This window comes from Cervus elaphus, chromosome 10 (assembly GCF_910594005.1).
Source record: "Cervus elaphus chromosome 10, mCerEla1.1, whole genome shotgun sequence".
In the NCBI taxonomy this organism is placed as follows: domain Eukaryota; kingdom Metazoa; phylum Chordata; class Mammalia; order Artiodactyla; family Cervidae; genus Cervus; species Cervus elaphus.
In genome coordinates this window covers 43,179,310-43,199,187 of record NC_057824.1, presented here as the reverse complement: position 1 = coordinate 43,199,187, position 19,878 = coordinate 43,179,310, and the positions used below count along the sequence as shown (strand labels likewise).

The 19,878-nt window shown below is 42.4% G+C and overlaps 1 protein-coding gene across 1 annotated transcript in view; it reads left to right on the top strand.

The window, feature by feature from the left end:
- Positions 1 to 19,878, top strand: part of GALNT17 (polypeptide N-acetylgalactosaminyltransferase 17) — a 412,511-nt gene that overhangs the window by 144,880 nt on the left and 247,753 nt on the right. Inside the window, exon 2 of the mRNA XM_043914905.1 lies at positions 18,246 to 18,429. Within this exon, the coding sequence (XP_043770840.1) occupies positions 18,246 to 18,429 (184 nt within the window). The remainder of the gene's footprint in view (positions 1 to 18,245; positions 18,430 to 19,878) is intronic.

The window sequence follows — 19,878 nt, the reverse complement described above, 5'->3', positions numbered from 1 at the left end:
CATACACCCATCTGAGTGCCTGGAATGACTCTTTTTTTCAGGAAGTTGATACTGGAGAGATTAAATGAGAAAAGATAGTGATGGAAAAGTAAAGATCCTTCCACAGCTTGGCCAACTGTTCAAGGCAACGAGGGTCCCTAGTACTTGTTTCTCTTTAGGATAGAAGAATGGTAAGAATGAAAGCAGTCTCAGGGGAAAAAAAAACAACTTCCATGTATCAGGTGAATACTCTGCAAAGGAGACTTTTTGACCTTAAAATATGGTGAACTATAGCTCAGTCAAAGCTCATGAGGGGAGAGAGCAAGCTAGTCTGGGGAGAAAATGCAGATTGACTCAGAGTTTCTTTCTCCCAAGGCAATTTGCATAACAATGATTACACATTGGGTTGGAGGCTCTTTGGCTTTCTTCCAGAGCAACTATTGTGGATGCGGAGCCCCTTTAGAAACCTGGTTTTAAAAGGAAATTAAATGTGAAGGGTAGCATTGCTGTCGCTGTTAGCCTTGGGAAGGGATTAGAGGGGACGCTTTGTCATGCGAAATGTCGGGAAAATTCATGAGGAGATCCGCAGGTTGTCTACTTGATAAAAAATCTTACCCCCCTAATGGATTTTGAAAAAGGTAATTTAATTTTAGCTCATGATTAGCTATCATAGGCAGGGGCGAGGCGGGTAATGCCCTTCATCTTTCTGGGGACTGTGAGTTTTTCTCCCTTTATAAAATAAAATGCAACTGAAATACAATTTTTGTCTGTAGTTTATGACTCTGCAGACAGTGGAATGGGAAAGTTTATAGTCATTATTCCTGAAGAATAGAAAACTGTGTGTGTGAGAGATCATGACACCAAACAGCTTCTAATTTATTTGGCAAGCGTAACTTATTAGGCCGGCTTCCCTGGTGGCTAAGTGGCAGTGAAGGAGTCTTCTCTATGAAGTGGGAACCCATGCAGGAGACATGGGTTCGATCCTAGGTTGGGAAGATCCCCTGGATTCTATGGACTGAGGAGCCTGGCGGGCTGCAGTCCATAATGTCACAAAGAGTTGGACACAAATGAGCGGCCCAGCAGCTTATTAGGATAAAGTTAGAGAGCTGTGCGGAGGAAAGGAAGGAGAAGGACAGTTTAGGTGGGTGATGTACAGATAGATGGAGAGAGAGGTGGATAGGGAGATGGAGTGCTGGAGCTTGATCTATATGTCCCAGTAGTGAAAGAAGCAGAGACCTTGGCTATGTTAGTCTCAGGCAACTGTGTTAGGGCCCAGAGAGGCTGCTCTGGGCTTGATGATCATAAAACTTTAATGTGAGCACAAGAAAGTTGAGGGAAGAGGAATAGAGCCCTTACTATTAGGTTGGCCAAAATGTTTGTTTGGTTTTCCATACCATCTTACAAAAAAAAAAAAAACCGAAGAAACTTTTTGACCAGCCTAGTTTTTGTTTTTTTTTTGCTGCAGATTCTGTTTTTACTATTTTATTTTTCTATTATTTTTAAAGATAAAATTCACATGCCTTAAATTCACCCTTTAAAAATATACAAATCACCACTCGCTAATTCTAGGGTGTTTTCATCAGCCCCGCCCCCGCCAAACAAGCTTCGTAACCATTAGCAACTCGTGTCCCACCTTGCACCTGGTCACCACTAATTCTGTTTTTCTTTCTCTATACTTTTGTCTCTTTGGGACGTTTCATATAATGCAGCCATACAATATATTTGATTTTCTGTCTGACTTCTTTAACATGGCATATTGTTTTCATGGTTTATCCGTGTAATAGTGTGTATCAATGCTACATTCCTTTTTTTTTTTTTAAACTTAACACCTTTAATGGTCCAAATATTCGGGGAAATACAAAATAAGTGTCTATGTTCTTGAGGAATTATATCTGCAAGGAACACACTGAAAAACTCAATTATTTGGGCAAGATGATTGGTAGGAGGCAAGGAATACACATTGAATTTCTGTTGCTGATGAGGGCTTGTCCCCAAAGTCTTCTCTATGAAGTGGGAATAATATTACCTGTCTCATCCTTTTTAAAAACTCTATTTTGTTGAGGTATAATTGACATGTGACATTATATTAGTCTCAGGCATACAGCATAGTGATTCACTGTATGTATACATTGTGCATTGGTCATTCTTTTTAATGGCTAAAAGACATTCCATTTTATGGATGCACCACATTTTCTTTATTCAGTTGGTGATGGATATGTGAGCTGTTTCCCCTTTGGGTCTGTTGTGAATAATGCTGCTGTGAACATTTGTGTGCAACTGCTCGTGGGAGAAATGTTTTTATTTCTTTAGAGTGTACATCTAGGAGTGGGGTGGCTGGGTCATATGGCTGTGTTAACCTGTGAGGAACTGTTAAAGTATTTTCAAAAATAGCCACATGATGGTACTTTCCAACCAGTGATATACAAGAACACCCTTTACTGTTTGAGCCCCTGATGTCTGCCAAGCGCTCTGCTATCCTCTTGGTGTGTCTGTCAAATGAGTTTATAGTCTTTATTCCTTCTTTACAGGATAAGAAATGGAGGCTCTGAGTGCTTAAGAGGGAGAGACGGACTTCCCTGGTGGTCCAGTGGTTAAGACTCTACACTTCCACTGTAGGGGGCATGGGTTCCATCCAGAAACTGAAATCCCACATGCCATGCCATGGCCAAAAAAGAAAAGGCAGAAAAAGAGAGATAACTGAAGTTACTGTTTTATGACCACATGTGGGATCTCCCCTAGGACCGCACCCCAAATTCCTGCCCCAGGACTTGGTGGGGGTTACTTCAAACCAGCCCCGTATCAAGTAACACAGTAAACCAGCCTTGGTCAGAGGCACTGCATCCAGCTCAGCGGCAGGATCTCTGCCGAGTAACTAGCCTTTCTGCTGTGTCTGCGGCTGGAACCAGGGCAGAAACCAAGGAAAGCGGAGAGCCTCACAGGATATCTGGAGCCCAGGAGGACGCTGTGGATCAGAACCAGAGGGAGGACAGAATGGGCTGGACTGGTCCCTGACTGTGGTCCCTGGAGCTCCACTAGTTGGGAGCAGCTGGCCATTCTCAAGGCTAACCACCCGTACAAAGTGTCTGCTGTCTCAGGTCACACCCACCCACACCTGCCTTAGATTAGAAACCCAAATAGTATTGATCCGTGATTTCGTTTTGTCATTTCTCAGTTATCATTCTCCACATTCTTGACTTTTGGCTCTGTTATTGTTATTTTTGCCAAATGGAAGAATATAAAGAAATATATCCCAAGTGAAAGAGCTCTTCCAGCCCAAGGCAAATGAGCACCATCTTACCTGGCTACCTCCTCAGCAGGGAGGAAAGGCTGGTGATGCCACCCACGCCTGGGCAGGTCTTGCCTCACATCTCCCGAAAATTCTGGTGCTGGCTTGGGGTTAACAAGTCCTTGGTTTGCTGGGGAGAGTGGCCCAGATGCCAGAAAGAAGAGCAATGGAAACACGTCTTCTGTCTCCATTATGGCAGCCCTTTGGAAATGAACACTGGCATTTCAGAGTTGGGGCCTATCAGAATAGACATGTTCTGTAGGTCATTAATCCCTCCAAGACTTCTAGGTCTTCCCAAGCCAAAAGCAATACTTTCAGAGTATTTTTCATAGATTGTTTTCCTCAAACTCTGGCTCTAAAGGTTCTTTTCTAAGAGGTGGAGACTAGCTGGGACTTGGAAGTGTATGTGTTTTCTTTTGAGCTCTTCTTGCCTCTTTCATCTTTCTTTAGTGAAACCTGCAAACCATGCTGCTGCTTCACCTGCATAAACCTGCAGCCTCCAAGCTGAGCTGGGCAGGTCTCCTACCCACCACGAGAGACTGGTGTCTGTTTCCCTATGGAATACTCACATCTACTGAGCCTGTTCTTCTCACCTGAGAGTTCTAGCAAGGGAAGAGAGCATAGTCATATGGAACCAGGGAGGAGCAGGAGAGGTGAATTGGAGAACAGTGAAGATGGAGAAATCCATCCTGGTCAGAGGATGTCTTGAGCTCGAGGGATCGTGGTGGCATTGACAGCTCTGGAGCGCTGGAGAATTGGCCTTTTCTTTGTGTTCAGGGGCAGAATTAAGACTATAATGTGGAATATATCACCATGAGGCTGATGTTGACTATTTAGAGGACATGAAAATGAGCCCCATGGAGGAGGCTTTTGGAGGGCTTACCAATGAGTTTGTACCTCTGGAGGTTTTTAGAATGAGGCTGGACTTCATTCTTGCATCAATGTGGAGGATGTATATTGCATTAAGAAAGGACCAGAGTGGCCCTGTGTGATCCGGAGAGTTTAGGTGTTTGCGTATTTGGTCAGTTCATATTTATTGGTGGGGGAGCTATTTTGTATCTGCTGAATTCATCAGTTCTCCAAGAAGCTGGATTTTACCCTGTGCATTTCTAGTGGATGTGTTCTAAGCTAGTGTTTCTATTACTATACCTAGGCCCACCAAGATCGTGACGAATTTTCCCTCTTACTTCCCTTCTTTTCGTTTCTGGGGTTTGAATCAGAGACGTCACAATTTTCCACCAGGAGCCACACAACCGCTGTAAGAAAATCTGTTGATTTCCGGATACTCCACGGTTCTCATTTACTGACGGGTGTGCTTTCTTTCTGCATCCTCATTCTGTTAAGTATGTTTTCACACTGGAGCTGCAGAGAGAGGAGCTTGAAATCTGAGAGCTCCGAGGGGTCCAGACATTCTTTAGTCACGTCCTTGTTTTACATGCATGTGCTTTGCGGCGGCGATTTGTCTCAGGCTGTCAGTGACTGGGGCGGAGATGGCCCTAGGATCTACAGATCCACATCCCACTTGTGCTGACCTTTATTTTTTCTCTCTGTCAGGGTCATTGTTTTTCTGTCATGATCCCTAGAATAGAAGCAGCACATTTCTTTGCTCTCTTTGATAGCAAACTCCTTGGAAGAGTCTGGACCTCCAAGTCTGCTTGGACCTCCTGCTTTCATTTCTTCACCTCTTGTTCTCTCTTGAACCTACTTTGGGCTTTTGTTCTCTGAAACTGGTTCTGCAAAATTCACTGATTCTTCTGTATTATCCAATCCAAGGGTTGCTTCTCGGACCCCATCATTTCTAGGTGTTCTGTCTACATTCCTCTTGGTTTTCCTTTCTTGGCCCTTCTCCTTCTGGTCCTCAGGATTCAGGCTTCCTTTTCTCTCTTTTTCTGTGTTTCTGTGTTGCCTTGGTGACTCCTCAAGGACTGTGTCTTTAAATTCCCTTTAGATACTGGTGAATCCCAATTTTATGTCTTCAAACCTGACCTCATCATATCAGATGCTTGATGTTTCCATTTGGATGTCTCATAGGCATCACAGATTGACTATATCCCACCCAGACTCTTGATTCTGGGTCACACCACTTCATAACCAAATCTTCTTCTCCCTGCTTCTCCATCTTAGTCAGTGGCACCAACACCTAACAGTCTCTGTTAATCAGGCCAGAAATGTGAAAGGGAGCTATTCTTGAAGCCTTTCTTTCTCTCACGTGTCTTCAGATGAATTGAACTTTGGCTGATCTGTGCTGAGTTTGGCTGGGCTTGGTTCTAAGCTACACCCTGGATCCAGCTATCCCATGTGTCTCTTCCCTTCCTTGGACCAGTGGGCCACCCAAAGCATGTTATCAGGATGATACCAAGTTGAGGAGACCAAGCCCAACAGCACAAGCACATTTCAAGCCTCTACTGATGTCATAGCCACTGGTGCCTTTTTGGCCTAAGCAAGTCTTATGATCAAGCTCAGAGTTAAGGGTGGGGAAGTACGCTCTGCCCAGCCAGATGGTCAGGCTTAATGTTAATGAGGTGGGATGGGTACCCCTCCCAGGGGTGTGGAGGACAGAGAGTCTATATATTTGTTGAACAAAAGTTCAAGGTACCAACCTTGGGGATGTGCTAAGAGGAGAAAAAAATTCCCCTTAGAAGTAAATGGAATCTTGTCATAGGGTCTTTTTGTGAGAAACTGGATGTATGTGTTTTAAACTTGTGGTGCTTCTGAGTAGCATAGATATCTTATTTTAAAGTTGAAAATAGGTATCTTATTTTAAAGTTCTGATGGTTTATGAGGAATGATGGTGGTGGTGGTGGTGATGATCATGATGATGGTGATGGTGGGGTGTGTGTGTGTTTGTGTATGTTGAAGGATGGTGATACTGATAATTTTGGTGGGTGAAGGAAGTAGCGACATTTTCTTAGGGTGGTTCATTCTTGTTTGTCTTACTCTTCCTTATCGTTTCCTGAATTCATAACTTACTTTCTATGATATGAACATGGTGTCATGTGGATCTACACATACGATATTTTAAAATTGTATGCTTTTTGCAGAATTTGGTGAAGGTTAGTGTTGCTAATGTTCACTTCCCTCTCTCTCTCCTCTTTAACCCTCTCACGAGGAATAAAATCCTAGGTGGGCTCAGGGCATGAGAAGGGAGGAGAAGAATTTCCTCTGAAAGCCATCAAACCCGACAGGTGCTGAGCGAATGTGGCAGGTGGCCTGGTCTGCAGAGTCTTGTGCGTGTTTGACGCCAGCAGATTTCTTAGGTTGTGGCAGAGGGCTTTCTTCAATTCAGCATGTTTCCTATGCAGCCCTGGGTCAGCTTTATTTTCCTTTTGTGTAGTTTTGTAAGCGATGTGCGGCTAAGTGACACAGTTAACCTGCACAGCCAGGGTCTTTCATCCATCTGCTCTGAGCAGTCCTGACAATTGCCAAACTTTTCTTTATTTTGTTAGCAATACTCTTTTCACTTCCACACTCAGGCAGATGCATCAGCCAGAGCCTGGGCCAGGCCAAAGACATTTATTTATCACCTCCACACACAGGGGCTTGTTTATGCCAATGTTTGCTTGGCATCGAGAGTGGGATTCAGGACTTTTTGATCCTTTTCATCACAGTGGCATGAAATCTGAGAGTGCATTTCATTAAGGCATGCTTGGCAGCCTGGTATACAGAGACCCAGGATCTGTATCCACCCCTAGCTACTTTCAGTGACCTGAAGAATATTCTTCATCCTCATTGGGCCTCCGTTCTCCTATATGCTGGCTGTGGATGGGGCTATTCTTAGGCTCAAATTAAATGATCTTTGTAGAAAGAGTCCAGGAAGTCTAAAGTTCATAATACGTGTAAGACATGTCATTTTGAATAAAATTGCAGTTTGAAAATTTATAGACAGTTTGTTCCAAAAGGACTTCAAGCAAATAACAGTGATTCATGTCTCTTGGAACTGTAAGGGCTGCATGAGCAGTTTGGATAATGGGCAGAAATGTACTTCCAGGATTCTGGCTCCGGGGGTGGGGAGCACATGTCGAGAGACTTATTAGTCATCGCTTTGTCTTCTGGGACGGAATCCAGCAGTGGATGGCCATCTGTTATGGAATGAAGGTGTGTGTTTCCCCCCACCCCTCCGGTTCATATGTTGTGACCCTAACCCCGCAATGTGATGATGTCAGGAGGTGGAGACTTTTGGAATTAAATAGGGTTAGATGAGATCATGGTTAGATAGCATCACCAACTCAGTGGACATGAACTTGAGAAAACTATAGGAGATAGTGGAGACCAGGAAGCCTGGCGTGCTGCAGTCCATGGGGTCGCAAAGAGTCAGACACGACTTAGAAACTGCACAGTGACAATGAACAAGATGAGATCATGGGTTGGGTCCCCTGATGGAAGTAATACCCTTATAAGAAGAGGAAAAGACACACGGTTTGCTCCTTCTCTGTCATATGAGGACGCAACGAGAAAGTAGCTGTCTGCCGGCCCTCACCAAGGACCCAACATGCTGGCACCTTGATGTTGAACTTCCAAACCTCTGGAATTCTGATAAATGTCTGTTATTTAAACTGGTGGTCCTCAGTCTTTTTGGCACCAGGGACCAGCTTCATGGAAGACATTTTTTCCATGGACCTAGTTTTGGGGGGATGATTTCGGGATGATTCAAGTGCATTATATTTATCATGCACTCTATTTCTATTATTATTACATCAGCTCCACCTCAGATCATCAGGCATTAGATCACAGAGTTTAGGACCCCTAATTTAAGCCACTTAGTCTTTAGTATTTTGTTATAGTAGCCCAAGGAGACTAAGTATCAGGGAAGTTTTGAAAACATGGTTGTGTAAAGGTGGTTGAAGGAATGTATATGTTTAGTCTGGACAAAATTGAAGACAGGTCATGATAATGTCTTGAACTATTTGAAAATTACATGGAAGTGTAATTATTGCATGATAGGTATAGAAGGGAGAAGTGGGACCACTGAATAGAAGAAGCCAAGCTACACGTTTCTTAAAAATTCAATTGATTTAAACCAGAAAATAAACACAACAAAAACAATTCACCTGTTTCTTCTACCCTCTACCTTCTGCCTCTGACAACCACCAGTTAGTTCTCTGCATCAGTGAGCTTGATAAGTATGTGTGTATTTGTAGATTTCAGTCTATGGCCATACTACCCTGAATACACTTGGTTCCCATCTGTAGATTTCATGTATGATAGAGATCATATGGTATTTGTCTTTCTCTGTCTGATTTATTTCGTTTAGCATAATGCCCTCAAGGTCCCTTCATGTTGTTGTAAATTGCAAGATTTCATTCTTTTTTTATGGTTGACTAATACCCCATTATGTGTATACATTGTATATATACCACAGCTTCTTTATCCATTCTTCCATTGATGGACACTTAGGCTGTTTCCATATCTTGGCTATTGGAAATAATGCTGCAATGAACATGATAGTGAAGTTAGCTTTTCAAGGTATTGTTTTCATTTTCTTCAGATAGATACCCAGATGTGGAATTGCCAAATCACATGGTAGCTCTATTTTTAATTTTTTTTGTGGTATCTCTTTACTGTTTTCTGTAGTGGCTGTACCAATTTACGTTCCCACCAGCAGTGAACATGAGTTCCTTTTTTCTACACCATTGCCAGCAAATGTTATTTCTAGTCTTTTTGCTGACAGCCATTGTAACAGGTGTGAGGTGACCTCTCATTGTGGTTTTGATTTGCATTTCCCTGATGACAAATGATGTAGGCCATCTTTTCGTTACCCTACATTGTATGTAGGGTAAGTCCCCTACATACAAACCTTCAAGTTGTGAACTTCTTCAGAGATGCGACTGTGCATTCCATCAACGTCAGGTGTGAGTGAAATTGCAACTTGCCTTCCATCGCCTATTACTGACAATCCTTCAGCTCTACCATGCCTCACCCCCCTTCCTCCACCAGTCAGTAACTCTTCACGCCTTTTCACTCAATGCCAGCCCCTATATACCAGCTGCTGTACTACCATACTTCTCAAGGTACTGCACTATAAGATTTAAAATGTATCCTTTATTTTTTGTGGTTGCTTTTTAATGTACTACTTGTGTGAAAAGTATTATAAACCTATTACAGTACAGTACTATACAACTGATTGTGTTAGTTGGGATACCTGGGCTCACTTCGCTGGACTGACAAAACGCGCTCTCAGAACAGAACTGGTTTGTGTGTAGGGGACCTACTGTATTTGTCTTAGAGAATGATTTATTCAGTTCTCTTCCATCAGGAAGCAACTGATGTAACTGAGCTCCTAAGCCTTCACTGAAGATATTAAGACTAACATAACCTTTGGACATCATGTCTGGGAAGCACTGAGCATACAGGACAGAAAATGTCAAAATCAGCATAATAATGCAGATGTCAACAGATGTCAAGATCATCATGCTAGTATATGAACTGGGGAATCAATAATGATTTGATATGAGTCCATGAAGCAGTGTTTACCCATTTCTGACATGTCTCCAGGAGATTTCTGTATCAACACTAGAACCTGGTAATATATTTGGCCAGCCCGGCTTATCCTGCACTTGCTCATTTATTCACTTGCTTTTTGCTTCTGTCCATTCATTCCTGTGTACAGCATACATGAGGTGCATGTGTGTGCCAGGCTGTCTGTAAGACGCAGAGCTGTCTTCCTGTTCACAGGAAGCCTGTGTCCTTGTAAGTGAACAGTCGAGGACACCTGTGATAGAACAGGAGCAAGGATGTGGTTGAGACTTCTTACCAAGGAGCAGCATCTGATTTTCTGGGCTGGGCAGTTCTCTGCAAGGGTTTTCAGGGTTGTATAGAATAACAAGAGTGACTGCCAGAGGCTCTGAGGGGCAGTGGCTGTGTAGAAGCCTCAGAAGAGAGTAGGGCAGCTAAAAGGATGCAGCAGAGAAGGAAGTGGAATATGAGGCTGGGCAGGGAATCAGCTAGTGCGTGACTTTGTATATTACATGAGAATTTTTGGAATTTTTCCCCCATAGGCAGCAGGAATGCACTAATGAATTTTAAGCAAGCAGTGGTCCGTTGTGTATGTTAGAAAGCTCACTTTGCAAGACACAGGGTTATGTGTTGACTGCAGTAACTCTAGGAAGAGATGACATGTCTTTGAATCTGGTGACGGAAGGGGTGGAGGGAAGGAATAGAGACCAAAGGTAAGGGAGGGACTTCCCTGGTGGTTCAGTGGTTAGATTTCTCCTTCCAGTGTCGAGCCGCGAGTTCGATCTCTGGTTGGGAGCTGGGACCCACATGCCTCGTAGCCAAAATACCAAGGCAGAAAACAGAGGCAGTGTTGTGGCAAATTCAATAAAAAGTTTGAAAATGATCTACATAAAAAAGATCTTAAAGAAAGAACTCCCAGAGACAAACAAAAAATAAAGATAGGTGAGAACTAGCACCAGGGGTAATTTGAGAAATGAATTTGAAGTATTCTAGTTAGATAGATAGATATAGCAGACATTTATATAGTTAGCATGTATAACACTAGTAGTGTATATATATTATATATATATATAAAATAATTAAAGTGCTTAGTATAATGCTTTGTGTCTAATGAAAATTTGTCTGTAAAACTAACAGTTGTATCCAAAAATGGTGCTTCCAATCTCTTTTGGCAGTGTTTCTAGGCAAGCTTTTCTGTTCCATTGATCTTCCTGTCATTTCTTGTTTCATTATCTCACTGTCCTTTTAAAAATTAATTTTTATTGGAATGTATTTGATTTACAATGATGTAATTAGTTGTAGGTATACAGTAAAGTGAATCAGTTATAATGTACCTATATCCGCTGTTTCTTAGATTCCTTTTCCATTTAGGTAATTACACGTATTAAGTAGAGTTCCAGGTGCAATACAGTAGGTCCTTATTTGTTACCTGTTTTATACATGGTGGTATGTAAGGTGACTCAGTTGGTGAAGAATTTGCCTGCAATGAGGGAGACCTGGCTTTGATCCCTGGGTTGAGCAGATCCCCTGGAGAAGGGAACAGTTACCCACTCCAGTATTCTGGAGTGGAGAATTCCATGAACTGTATAGTCCATGGGGTCACAAAAAGTTGGACATGACCGAGTGACTTCCACAACATGTCAGTCCCAATCTCCCAATTTATCCCTCCCCCATCTTCCTGCTTGGTAACCATAAGTTTATTTTCTACATCTAGGACTCTATTTCTGTTTTGTAAATAAATTCACTGTACCAGCTTTTCAGACTCCACATATGAGTGATATCATGTATTTGTCTCTCTCCATTTAACTTCACTGAGTATAATATCTGAGTTCATTCATGTCACTGCAAATGGCATTATTTCTTTTTGTGACCAAGTAATATTTCATTACACACACATGCACACGCATGCACACATATGTACACATTATCTTAGTTATTAGAGCTTTTCAATAATTAAATAATAAATTTAATAATTTAATCAGCTGTAAAAAACCTGTAACCTACAGGTTTCCTGGTTCCTCTGCACACACTTATCAAGTATCCCGTCTGTCTCTGTAGTCACATTGGCTTCCTCAAGCCACAAGGGGTTCCCTTACTCTCCCAAAAGTACATGGAATCCCAAGAATAAATCTGGAATTATTGCTCACTACTTATGGCTTATGGCTGCAACTTCCTGATTGTCTGTATGTTTTATCAGTTTTTCAAATACTTTAGTGTCATGTGGAATCTCCCTGGGACTCTGTGACCTTTAGGAGGCATTAGGGCCTCTGTCAAGACCCCCCAACACATGCTTGACCACTGGAAGAAGGCCACGCAACATGCTAGGCTCTTTGGTTGTGTGTGTGTCTGTGTGTGTGTGTCTGCGTGTCTGTGTGTGGTTTCCCTGACACTAGGCTGTGGCTGCCAAGATGAAGAGGAGCTTTATGAGTTGACAAGGCACCAAATTGCATTGTGTTTTCATCTCTGTCCTGGAGTTTGTGTGTCTGTTGTGAGTCCTGATTTCTGAAAGAATAATGCTGGTTATCTGTAAACTCATCAGTTTAAACTGTAACCCTGGAGAAAATGATGGCCTTAGTTATATGGAGGGAGATGGGGAGGCAGCTGGGAGTGGATTTACAACCTGGGTTCTTTACTTTTTGCTGCCACTGTGGAGCTTTTGTAGCTTGGGCCAACTGAAGATAGAAGTGAGCAGAGTGATTTACTCTTGCTGGAGGGTTATCAAGTTATCAAGCCAGGGCACCTCGGGATTTCTGGGCTCCGTGTGAGATGGATGAAGCCACTTCCTCATCCACACGAGGTATCCTACAGAAATTTGGTGTTGACTGCACTAGAAAGGAATTTCTAAAATTCCAGAAGTGGAGATTATTTTTATTAATGTTTGGAAAATTGGATGGCTATTTGAGAGAGATATATATATACAGTTTAGAGCCTTTCCTCTCTGCATCTATGTAAAATTTCCTCCTAGTCACCACATCACTTGAATTATTATTGCATTATTTCTTAACTTAATATTGGATAGGGCACCACCCCCTTTCATTTTTCTTTTTAAACAAAATGTCCAAGTGTTATCACTTCTGTGTTCTTCTGGATTAATTTTAGAACCTTTTGTTCTGTTTCAGAAAAAGATTCTATTTGGAATTACATTATATCCATACATTAAAAAGAAGTAATGGTATCTTTGTAACATTCCATCTTCTAAGTAAAAATACATATCTCTCTCTCTCTGCTGTTTATGTGTGTTTTATTTCATCCATTTAATAAAATTTCATAATTTTCCTCCTATTGTTTAAAGTTCTAAGTGCATTGTAATATTTGTTGCTTTTACAAATAGAATTTTTTACATTGTAGATTCTGGTTGATTAGAGCCAGAAAACAAAATACTGCCCTGGAAGTTCTTTTGTCACTGGCATGGCCATCTCCAAGGTCACTAGGGCCCTTTTCTCTGCCAAACCAAATGGCCTTTTTCAGGCTTGATTTCCCTGTGACATTCATCAGTGTGAACTCTCTTTTTCTTTATGAATATAAATGTACTATCATATGTAGTCTTAATCCCTCTTCTCTTCTCCTAGTAGATGTCTTTTTTTTTTCCCATGTGTATTTAATTTTCTTTCTTGACATCACTTTTAATAGATGGCTCCAATTTCAGTTTCCAGATCTCATTTCTACTCATCCATATGCTCAACCATTTGGAGTTTTTTTTTTTTTTTGGACTTTTTGTTGTTGTTGTTGTTGTTCTTAGTTGTTGCATACAAGATCTTTGGTTGTTGCATTCAAACTATTAGTTGCAGCATGTGGGATCTAGTTCCCTAACCAGGAATTGAGTCCAGCCCGCCTGTATTGGAATCTTAGCCACTGGATCACCAGGAAAGTCCCTCTTAAGAACTTTCTACAGGTCAGGCACTGGGGTGACCACATGCCTGCCCTTAAAGAGACTATCTAGTTGTGGTATCATGGGAGAAATCTTCCTGTGGGTATGAGTAAGATGCTATATCTGTCAAGATCCCAGCCGGAAACAAGTGGCACACCCAGAAGGGCTGACTGAAGAGATTTTAGCAAAACATTTACAAAGGTTTGGGAAGAGGTAAGGGAAATCAGCAAGGCATGGCCAGGCATGGTGTATGACTCCAGGGCTAGCAACAGAAGAGGAAGCAGTTGCCATGCCAACGCCTGAAGGGTCCGGAGGAGAGCATGGTTAATAGAACACGGGACTGGCTCTAACCCTAGGCTAACCCTAGGCATCGGAGATGCCTGTCTGAACATGACTGTGCCACAGAAGAATGCGGTCTCCACCAAGCCACACCTGGTCAGGAGAGAGCTGGGGGACAAACACCCCAACCTCTCTCTCTTCTCGACCATCAGTCTTCTCAAGGTACCTCCTGGTGGTTAAGCCCAACCCAAAGCCAGAAGTCTAAGGGAACCCTTGATACTGTCTATATAGGTGTTATCTCCTGGGGCGTGAAGCAGAGGAAAAGGGTGGAGAGAAACACGAAGAATATTCAGTAAAGGTGCTAGGGGATGGCAGACCTCAGTTTGTTCTTTTTTCTTCCTCACCTTCAACTTCTTGCCAATACTGTCCCTTGGCTTTGCAGTCTTCGGCTACAGTAACTCAGGAAGCAGCGCCTGAGGGACAAGAAGGCAATGCCAAGTCCTCTCCAATATGGTCCCAAGCAGCCACCCCATTCTCTTCCCTCATTCCCCTCTTTCTTCTTTTTGTCAGTTGCGGCTTCCATGCCTACAAGTTCACATCCATCTGCTGTGGCTACAGTTGCTTCTGGCCAAAAAGTACAAGGCACTTTCAGAAAAGAAAGTTCCCTAGGTGCATGGAGTCATCCCAACTTGCCTTGGTGGCATCTCTTCCCAGCTAAGTAAAGACCAACCTGAGTCTTGTTGATGAACTTGAACTTGTATTTGTTGTTGCCAACTGTTTCCGGGGCCTGCTAAATAAGCACATTAAAATGCCAGTGAACATTTTTGCCGCTTTGTTGAACCTTTCTGGCAGATTCAATTGGGGGGAAAATGGGAGCACATGGACCACAAAATATATAATTCGTAGTTGTCACATTGCACTCTGAAGAATGATCTTTTTTGAGACTGCTACGTGGGTGCCTTTCATGATGGAAGAAATAATGCCTCAGAAAGGGAAAAAGAAAATCTCACTGGGAGGTTTCATTCCTAAGTGTCGGTGGTAGGATTAGCCTGTATTCCTAGTCTTAATTCCTTAAGTAATAAGGAATTTTGTAATAAATTCCCTCCCTGGCTTCTCTGCCTGCATTGGAAAGGCTGCCTATGGGAGGGTGCTGGGCAAACACAGCTGAGATACATTGTAGCTTAGAGGTGGCATTTAATGACTGGCGAATGGAAGATATCTATTTAGACTGGACAAAAGAAATGCTGGATAGCCAAGGAGAGAAAAAGGAGTTCACAGATGAAATAAGTAAAAGCATCCAATGCTTTCCATGAAAGCTATTGAGTTATGTTGGAGGTCAATCCTGTCCCACTTGGGCAGCCTCCCTCCTTGACCCTGGGGTTCCATGCTGGCCAGAAATCCACAGAGGACTGTGGTTGAGGCTTTCAAGAAAAGGCTGCACATATTGGGGAGGGAAAGGGAAACCCAGGATGAGTGAGTGAAAGTGCACAAAACAAGAAGAAAAACCCACAGAGTATAGTCTCTTTTTCATCTTTTAAAATTATGTCATATTCCATACATCATATATAGGGCTTCCCAGGTGAATTTAGTGGCAAAGAACCTGTCTGCCAGGGCTGCAGACAGAAGTGGATTTGATCCCTGGGTTGGGACGATCCCATGGAGGAGGGCATGGCAGCCCACTCCAGTATTGTTGCCTGGAGAATTCCATGGACAGAGGAGCCTGGTGGGGTACAGTCCACGGGGTCGCAAAGAGTCGGACATGACTAAGCGGCTAACACAGCAAGGCTCGTGTAAGGGTTCTGACCACATTTAAGGTAGGCTCGGCTGAGCTATGATGTTCGGTAGGTTAGATGTTTTAAATGCATTTTCAACTTAACGATGTCTTCAATTTATGGTGGATTTATCGGGATGTAACTCTTTTGTAAGCTGAGGAACGTCTGTACTTCATTCATTTTTATTGCTAAATATTATCAAATTGTCTGAATATACCACATTTTGTTTTATTCATTTGTCAGGTGACAGACACTTAGCTAGTGTGAATAATGCTTCTCTGAACATTTGTGTACAAGTTCTTGTGTTTTCTTTCCATTTTTCTTGGGTATATACCTAAAAATGGAATTGCTGGGTCATATGGTACAACTATACTTAGCATTTTGAAGAACTTCCAAACTGTTTTACAAAGTAAGTGCACCATTTTACATTCCCACTAGCAATGTCCTTTCATGAGTGATTTAAAAATCCAACACAGGTGTCTGTCCTTGACATTTGAAGAGTTTTTGTAGATTTTGGAGCACAGCAAAGGTGATGTTATTGGAATGGTTGGTGTACAATGATGTGGAATGAGAGGTTAAAGACCAGGAAGCAGAAAGTGTTGGAGTAATCCAGTTCTCAGTTGTTGGTTCCTCTGTTTGGATGGTGACAGGCAGAAAAGATGTCAGGGTTCCTGAAGAACACAGTGGACAGTGGAAAAGATTCTTAGAAAAATGATGTTCACTTGAGATCAACCCCGAGGTGCCTGCTTAAGCTTTGCCTTTTGATTTTGTATTACAGAAAATAAATTTCTAGTTTCAGAGGAGTGAGAAAGAGACTACAAGTCTCTCCATTTTGGGGTAGAGAACCATCATGTGACCAGAGCAGACTTACTGGTCTTTAACTTGCTTGGGAATGCTTTCCTGGGAGATTAGCGTCCTCCTCGGCTCCGTGGGCTGCCCATCATGAAAGCTGAGGCTGCTGTTGACACCCCTGGTCCATGGTCCTCCTACCAGTGACAGCAAGTGGGTCTTTTGTGGACAAAGTGTGTGTGTGTGTGCGCTTGCGCTTGCGCGCGTGCATGTGAGCATACCTGAGGGTGGACAGAGTAGCCTGAACATTTGAAACAGTGAAAGAGAATAAGAGCCCTTCACAACAAAAGTTTTCAAGCCAAGAAATAAAACCTCCCGTAAACTGTAGGATTTAAAAATTACCCATCAAGCTGTTTATCGTATAAATGGAACAATAGGTATAAAGCTGCCACCATCCCCGGAACCCGCAATTGCTCAGTGAAGCTTGTTACAGAGGCCTCCTACTCTACTTGGCTCGGTTATCACCCTTATGGGCTTTTCTTCTCTGTGATTTATTCTCAAACACTTGTATTTCCTTTTGCCATTTAGATGAGATTTAAATAAAACCATTAGGTATAGAACAGTGTCAGACGGTTACACACTTTAAACTCATGATAAAATCAATCTGTATATTATTCTCTGTTCAAATGAAGCAAAAACATCTGCTGTCTGGCGATTCCTTATTACTGGCTGTTCTTATTCTGCATTGTTACCGGGCATCTCCTGGAAGATCTCGCCTTGTGGTAATTGCTCATGAAGACAGGAAATTGGGCAGGGATGACAGGCCCTGTTCTGCCCATTTTTGGTCCACATGTGCCCTGCTTTTGGCAGTCAGTCTCTCCCTTTCATAGACACTATCCTGATACCCGATCCACCCTAGTTCCCAAAAAGAGGGAGAGGTTCTTCCTGAGTGTGACCAGCCTTAACCCCACACCTCATAATTGTTTTGTTGTTGTTATTCAGTTGCTCAGTCATGTCAGACTCTTTGCGACCCCATGAACTATAACACACCAGGCTTCCCTCTCCTTCACTGTCTCCTGAAGTTAGCTCACATTCACATCCACTGAGTCAGTGATGCCATCCAACCTTCTCATCCTCTGTCGTCCCCTTCTCCTCCTGCCTTCAGTCTTTCCCAGCATCAGTGTCTTTTCCAGTGAGCGAGCTCTTCACATCAGGTGGCCAAAGTATTGGAGCTTCAGCATCAGTCCTTCCAATGAGTATTCAGGCTTGATTTCCTTTAGGATTGACTGGTTTGATCTCCTTGCTCTCCAAGAGTCTTCTCCACCAACACATTTGGGAAGTGTTGATGCTTTGGAGCTTAGCCTTCTTTATGGTCCAGCTCTCACATCTGTACATGACTACTGGAAAAACCATAGCTTTGACTATACGGACCTTTGTCATTGCTTTGACCTTCCTCTTCATCTAATTTTTAATTGTTTTTTCTAGTCCTTATTCAATTTTTACAGTATTGGTTCCATTTTTTGGTGTTCTTTTTTTTTTGTCCCAAGGCACATGGGATCTTAGATCCATGACCAGGGATCAAACCCTTGCCCCCTGCAATGGAAGGGGAAGTCTTGACCCGTGGCCACCAGGGAAGTCCCCTTCCTCTCAGTTTAAAAGTGCCTGGGGCATATTCCCAATATTGATAAGTTGAGAGCATAATCTTTTCTGCGACGGGTAATGTTAAAATTTCCACTGAAGCTGTGTCTTAGCCTGAGTAACATATCCTGGTATGGTGGTTTTCAACTAACTCTTTTTTTCCCCCTCTCTCTTTTTCTAGGTTTATCCAAATCCCTTGGGCTCATTGAAGGTTATGGTGGACGGGGCAAAGGAGGCCTTCCTGCCACCCTCTCCCCTGCTGAAGAAGAGAAAGCCAAGGGACCCCATGAGAAGTATGGCTACAATTCCTACCTCAGTGAAAAAATTTCACTGGATCGTTCCATTCCGGATTATCGTCCCACCAAGTAAGTTCTGATTCAGTCGCTCAGAGGAGTTGGCTTTGTAGTGTAAACAAACGCGTGTCTATGACATTATCTCCTGCTGTTTTGTAACTAGTGGAGAAGCTTTTATCTCATGAGTCTCCTCCGTAATCAATAAATGAGGCTTCCCAGGTGGCTCAGTGGTAATGAATCTGCCTGCCAACGCAGGAGATATGGGTACCTCCCTGGGTTGGGAAGATCCCTTGGAGAAAGAAATGGCAACCCTGTCCAGTATCTTACCTGGAAATCCTATGGACAGAGGAGCCTGGTGGGCTAAAGTCCATGGAGTCACAAAGAGTCGGCCACGACTAAGCACATATACACGCAAACAAAATCAGCAAACAGTGCTATTGATTACGAAAATAAAGTAAGTAAATTTTTTAAATTTTAATACAAGTAGTACAGAAACATAATCCAAAGAATTTTTAAGTAAAAATAAAAAAAAACTACCATGACCTCATGACCTAGGGGCAGTGACTGGTAAAATCTTAGCATCTTGTCCTTGAGTCTATTTTTCTATGCAAATTATGAATCTATATTTCTTTTATCCTTTTTTCATGCAACATTATTTCACAAGCATTTTCTCGTGTTATTAGTTATGATCATTGTTTCTATTGTTGTACATTTAGGTTTTTTCTAATTTTCTTTATTATAAATAACACTGATGACTATTTCCCCTCTCAAATCTTTATGTACGTTGATTTGATATTTACTTTCATTTTTAAAATTTTTATTTTATTTATTTGTTTTTGGCTGCGCTGGGTCTCCATTACTGCTCTTGGACTTTCTCTGGTTGCAGCCAGCCGGGCCTACTCTTCATTGCAGTACCCAGACTTCTCATTCTGGTGGCTTCTCTTGTTATGGAGCAAGGGCTCTAAGCACATGGACTTCAGCAGTTGTGACACACGGGTTAGTTGCTCTGCAACACGTGGGATTTTCCCAGATTAGGGATGGAACCTGTGTTACCTGCATGGCAGACGGACTCTTATCCACTGCGCCATCAGGGAAGTCCAGACATTTGCTTTCTTAATCCACACTTCTAATGGTATAATCCTTAGATCACATTGTGGCAATACTTTTGGAGGCTCTAGATAACACAGAGAGATGTTTTCCTCCAGAAACTTTATGGCAGTTTCTGCTACTATTAGAATTTTACCTGATCCTTCCGAAACTAGTGTTTCAATAATGCTTTTCCTAGCTGGTAGGTAAGAAAGTACATCCTATGATTGTTTCAACATGTAATTTTTGTGTGAGATTCTTACCTTTGAAACAGTTTGTTTGCATCTTGGTTGGTTTATGAGAGGTCTTTGTTCTGTTCCCTCAGATTTTTCTCCTTGGGAAAGAGAGAAGAGAGATTGGTGGGAAAATCAAGATGCTGGGGGAAATAATCCTATTTTCTAGTCAGTAGTTCTCCTTGGCTTCTTAAACAGATGC